We start from the raw sequence: 6,367 nt of genomic DNA, 5'->3' as shown, positions 1-6,367 counted from the left end.
CTGGCTGACATTTATGGAGTGTGGTGTAAACCATAAAGGTTTGGCTCCTTTTGTGTATAAATTACTCTTTATTCAGCAGAGGGTAACCCAGTGGGTAATGGTCCAAAAGGACGTCTCCACTGTGAATGACGACCATGACAAATGTTGCATTCCATAGACGTTGACAACACAGCACAGTACACGTGATGCTCCCACAAGCATGCTCTGGGACTGTACACTAGGTTTGCCAAGATGATGGCGTCATCATCATTATTATGAAACATTTATTAAAAAATCTGGGATGACCCACTGCTTTATTTTCAGGTGTTTCAGGTATGGTTAGTTCATGTAGGAATACTGAATGTACTGTAGTAAGGCATGTACAGTTTGAAGAGTACTGCAGCTTTCAACTCCAATAATACCAGTAACCAAAAATAATTACTATATTTTTATGCTGTTTCATCTTGTCCACTGTATTTGACTAGAGCAAAAACAGAACACTTTTCTCCCTGTTTTTGTTGAAATGAGACAAACGAATCAGCCTCAGAGAGAACTGAAATTGTGTGCTATACACTTCAGAAGGAAAACATACTGTAGGCTCCAGGTGGTTTGCTCAGCCTGCATCTGGACACGTCACTGGTCAACGCCCACTTGTGTCTCAGAAAGGGTGGGAAGAGGAAAATTAACTGTCCAATCTCCCTGACATCTTCCAACTCCCTCCTGCAAATCTAATAATTTCTCATAAATTTGGCATTCAAGCCTTTACCTGATTCTCTAAAAAAAATATGACATCCTTTCTCTTTATGGAGTGACAGATTCCCATCTTTCCACCCCAGTCCTCTCTGCTGTAGCAGCTTTGAAGTCCTCCAGTATTTCCCCAGTATTCCCCAGAATCAGGTGATTTCTCCTCAGGCAGTTCCTTGCTCTGCTTCCACGGGTCGTCTCTGTCTTAGATGGCATGGTTACTGTAGCTTATGTATGTCTGCTTGGAGGCCAGCACTGTAAGGGAAGGTGTAGGAGAAAGTGAGAAAGGGTTAAAAATGCAGATACTGTAATCTTTCAGAGCACATGTTGGAGTCCAAATTGGGATGGGAAGCTCTATTTATGGATGACTTCATCAAACAGGTGCAGGTGGAACCAAATATAATAGCAGGATGTTATAATGTAAAAACTGTATTTACAGGAAGGACACCTCCTCTATCGTTGTATTGCATTCAAACTGTCATTTGTGAAGCTGAGGACATAAAAGATGTGACTGAGATTCAGAATAAACTGTTAAAGTGATGTAAAACAAACAAACAACCAAAGTTTAGGGCTGCAACTAATAATTATTTTCCTCATCAATTAGTCTGTTTAAATCTGTCAAATATAAAAAAAATTTCTCCTGAAAACCTGAAACTGAAAGATATTCAATCTATAATAATATAAGAAATATTTATCCCCAAGTGATCAGTTATCTCAATATGTGCCCATTTATTTTCTGCCGATTGACTAATCGATGAATCATTTCATCTCTAAAATGGATTTTAACACAAGTTAATAGTATTTGGAAAAAATAAAATAAAAAATACTGTTGAATGTTGTAAATGAATCACTGATTGCTATAGCACATTGTAACACTGATGATATTTTTACAATGTACCATCAATGCAATATCTGCAAAGACACTGATGCAGATTGATTTAGAATCACCGGTTATTGGTCAAAGCAGTTTAAGTACCTGCTATTACAGTATTCATGAAATCAGGGAAAACTCTGTCACAATGTTTTCCTCACAGCTCTTTATGTCATTGTATAAAATAATTCACTATAGAGTCACCAAGCAGATCACAACATTGGTATAAAATGCATTACTAATCATTCAAATGCAAGTCTGTTACCACATGCAAAGACCTGAGATTTCTCTGTGCACCAAGCAAAGCATGCAACAGTCAGCGTGTTACCGTTTTGATTTGTAAAGTGTATTCAGTGTAAAATGCTATTAAGACAATATGTGATCTGACTTGGCACTATAAGTGTTATCATCAATGTTTGATATTGGTGCTTTTTAATGTGTCATGAAATTTACATCAGCTGCGAATAAAACACATGAGACAGATGACCGGAGGGCAGAACACAGAGACCATAACAAGCCCAAACTGCTGGTCAAACGGGACTGTCACACCATACAGTACCAGTGTGTATGCGTGCCATCATGCTCGTGTGCACACGCATGTCTGTGTGCAAGTGTCAGCGTGTACCTGTTTGTCACTTTTTAAATAAAACTGTCCTCAGCGAGCATGCTCAGTGGAGGTAATCACACTACCAATCTGCCAATCTGCCCACAGCAGCCTTGGCTGATTGAATATGTCAGAGGGGATGAATCCAATCAGAAGACAGCTGAAAGCCAGAGTCAGGGCAAAAGTGCTGTAGAGAGAGATGTGTAATGGTAAACGTTTCTGTATATTTGGGTGTGTGAGTGGGGGCGGTATTCTCGGCATTTCATCCAAAGCATCTCTTCCAAGAGAAGCATTGATAAATGAACCTTATTTGAATATTTATGTGCTGCGAGGCCAAGATAAAGAATAGATGGTCCAGAAAGAATTGGAGCTGGCAGACCCATCTGTCTTTTCCTGTTCACTCTTATTGTTGTCGTTGTCCCATTACCACATATTCCTTCTTTTGTCAACAGGGAAACAAATTACAGGGGACACATGGCTATCGCTTGTCTCCTGCACTCAGGCAGAGTGGTGTCATCTTCCCACATTAACAGGCTTTACCATGCTGATTGGCCATTTTACAGCACCACACACCAATATTGTCTATCCAAGTTAATGTCTGTTGGTTATGGGTGGATTTGTGAGGGCGTGATTACTGCCTTGTGTCATTCGGGGTGCTGTATTTTAGCCAGGGGCAGCCGGGATGCTTTGTGCATAGTTTTGGCAGGCATGGGGGTTGTGGTGAACATTAGCAGAAATTAACTGGAAAAAAGTGATCAGATACTAAAAGAGGAAAATCATTATCTAATCTGGTTACCTGAGAGTCTAAAGTCCCTCACAAGGCTCCCCTCCCTCAACACAGTCTGACACATAAGCACAAAGAGCATTTGTTAGATTCACAGTTCAAACCAGAGGGTGAGAGTCAGCACCTATAAATCAGCTCCATAATAGGATAAGATAGAACAACTCCATTCTCACGTCAAAAAAAAAAGGGCATACATGCAAGTGTGAGTGCAGGCTTTTTAGTCCTAATACACATCATTCAGTACTCTTCAGCGTGTCAGTATAAAATCAGGACCTTCAGTAATCAGAACATGTGGGGTTGCTTGATTGGATTTAAGCCTGCCACCACACAGGGATTGCCTACACTTTATCTGGCATACTTTATCTTTGTGATTGAAATATCTTCTTTTCCAACACTGAGCTACCCGTCTCTTTCGTCCCTTTCATAATCAGAATAGTGTGGGCACCCTGTCACACCTCCTGATTCATAAATCCAGTGTGGTGAGTGTTACTGAGAATTGAACTATTTCTCTCTCCCATGTATTCAAAATGCTAGGTTATCCCGGTGAAACAGGAAAATTGCTTCCTGCCTTTTTTTGAAACACTTTTTTTTTTTTGTATTTCCAGTGTGGAATATAACGGTATTTAAAATATTATTAAATCCTGCCTAATCTAAGAAGAGTAATATACTATGTATATTATATTAATCAACTGAAGGCAATTGTAATTTGGCCTTCCACTGGTCAATTAAATCCTTTGAACAGGGAACTAAGAAGGCCCCAATCCAATGCTAGCTAAAGGCTAATGTGAAATCAGTTCTAATTGCTCCCACAATTCTGTTTATTTCATCGGCTCCTCTCCATATATACCAGTACGTTAGCTGGCACCAAAACAACACCCTAATTTCTTATATACTTATGTTATGCTTGCTAATTTCCCAGACTGTTGAAGTGCAAAATAATAATGCCATCAATTGTGTTGTCACCTAAAAGGAGTTAATTATTTTCAAGTAGACGTGTATTCTATAACTGCTATAATTTTTCTCAGAAATGGCTCATTGCATCAGCATATAAATCAGCTCCTGGTTCAGGTATTTTTTTCACTTTTCCTGTCTCTTTATTGCTTTATCAGGCGTGATACCCACCTTGTGTTTCGAGACTTTCACAGAGTTCAGACTTGGCCTCTCCATTGGGCCTCAGGCCACCTTTGGGGTTGAACTTGTTGGACATAGTGGCTGCAGTGACCACAGCCTTCAGGCTGCGCTTGCGCTTGGGTACATTCTGCTCTGGATGGAAGAGAACCACGTAGACCTTAGGCATGTAGAGCATTCCCAGAGAGACAGAAGCACTGAGGCTTACGGAGATGGTCAGGGTTGTGGTCTGGATATACATCTGTATTACGGAAGAGACAGTGGGAGACAAAACAGAATAATTTGTTGAGGCTGCACTGGGTGATGGGCAGTAATGTTCCAGTTTTAGAATCTCAGATTAAGCTGAGCACACAGTAGAGAAGGTTGCGCTTGCACAGCTTGAATTTAGTCCATGAAGGAAAATCTATTTCATATGTAAGAGGCAATTTTCTAATAAAGCTACAGAAAGAAGAATGTTTCTGGGGCATGTGATGACCTAGGAAGTCTTTCATGTAGGACTCACACTGCAGTCATAAGTGGATAGTAGAGGATAACATTTTCATGTAAATTACAGCGTCTTATGTAGAGGCACTTAAGTTTGCAAAACACACAGTATCCCATAATCATCACATAATAACGTGGCATACAGTATCCTCTATTCATAGTCTTTTATTTTCATGTGCTGGGTACATCACTCCTGAGCTCTACTTTCATTGCTGTTTGTTAATTTATGATATACAACTAATAGTACTTCCCTAATGGGGGTCTATGTCATCTGCTTTTAGAGGTTTTTACCCTGAGGCTTTAGCCAACAGCCAGCAGCTTGTGGTGACGTTTACAGATGAGTACACTTGCACACTTGTCTGTGGCTAGCTATAGCTTGTCAAAGATCCGATGATTATCCACAATGCATATGTGCAAATGTCCAAAAATGCTGCTGCCCTCGCTGCTTGGCAGAACCCGGCCCTTGTCAATGAAACACGAACATGCCCATTAAAATGACAGACAAACAGTTGATAGGCAACCTAGCTTCCAGAGACAATAGCCTGCTGCCGCAACAAGAGAGATATGGCTTCAACTTTAATTTCGTTCTAATTGGTTTATTTTTTTATTTATAACTTTAGCTGGTCAAACACTGCTTGCCTCACTTGTCCTGATGGCACACCACTGACGACAGCATAAGGATTGTGTACTCTCTGAAGCCAGTGACAGCTGCAACTCACAGCTGGGTAGCACATATATAGCTACAGGCAACAACAATGGAGCAGAGAGAGACATCCTACAGCATATTAAAAGTGCCTGCCAGTGATTTTTCATTTATGATAATCATCCCAGTGCTCATACACAGTCCGTCTCTGATTTGTCGATGTAGGGAATGTGGTGAGTCAGCACAGAGGCTGTAAAACTATAATAGTTAGACTATAGTTGATACTGACAGATTCTTTGATTCTTGCACAGACCAAATGCAGAAAACAGACATGCAAACAATTAAAACCCATCAAAGGAATTGAAGATTTGTTTCACAGGGATCTTATTCCATCTTTTCAAAGTCTTCCAGTGTCAAAAACCTTATTTAGAAAAAAGAGGGAGAAGAGAACAACAGATTATGCTTCTTGGATGAAAATTGCTGCTCTGAAGTTGATGAACACAAAGCGAAGAGTGTACAGTGGAAACACAGCTGGCAGACATCCTTCAAAGAGATTTGCCTGAGGATTTGTCTGACATTACATTCTTAGACATCACAAATGACTTAGTCGTTTGGCATGGGAATAACCTGCAGGGTCCTTGCCAAGGTCCATGCCAGCATGTCAGCAGTTATAGATGTTTCCCCAACATGAGGTTAGGCAATATGTTGTTTGTATGTGAACTTGAACATTTATCTCCTCATTTCAAGATGCTTACAGATTTTTTATAAACCTTTTCAGCACCATGAAAGTCTAAGCTTGTAGGTAAATGTCAGTTAGTATTACTACTACTCACAAGATAAGAGTAATATTTCAAATTACATGTTTTGAGTAAGGCATTTGTGCAGCTTTACTTTTGCTATTTAAGTGTTTTGGTGGTCATTCAGTCAGTATAAGTGAGAAAGCAAAGATGTGCAAAATAAAATAAACAGCATGACCTGCCATACAGTGACTATGATGGCTATGTAATAAAAAACAAAAACTATAGAGCAACGTTACACAAATTAAGCCCCCTAAAGCCATGACAGTTAAGAAAAAAGATGTCAGTTTAAAATGGAAGTGATAGGACATTGTATTCTATCATACTGCAAGCA

At 39.8% G+C, this 6,367-nt stretch overlaps 1 protein-coding gene across 1 annotated transcript in view; it reads right to left on the bottom strand.

The window, feature by feature from the left end:
• Positions 1-704: 704 nt before the first annotated feature.
• Positions 705-6,367, bottom strand: part of LOC111238173 (metabotropic glutamate receptor 4-like) — a 140,529-nt gene continuing 134,866 nt past the window's right edge. Inside the window, exons 9-10 of the mRNA XM_022767571.1 lie at positions 4,105-4,351; positions 705-978 (exon numbers count right to left, since the gene is read on the bottom strand). Coding sequence (XP_022623292.1) covers positions 929-978; positions 4,105-4,351 — 297 coding nt within the window. The 3' untranslated portion in view covers positions 705-928. The remainder of the gene's footprint in view (positions 979-4,104; positions 4,352-6,367) is intronic.

This window comes from Seriola dumerili, unplaced genomic scaffold (assembly GCF_002260705.1).
Source record: "Seriola dumerili isolate Sdu_G_001 unplaced genomic scaffold, Sdu_1.0 BDQW01001222.1, whole genome shotgun sequence".
NCBI lineage: Eukaryota > Metazoa > Chordata > Actinopteri > Carangiformes > Carangidae > Seriola > Seriola dumerili.
The sequence above is the reverse complement of the archived record's forward strand: the minus strand, read 5'-3'. Positions and strand labels throughout refer to the sequence as shown.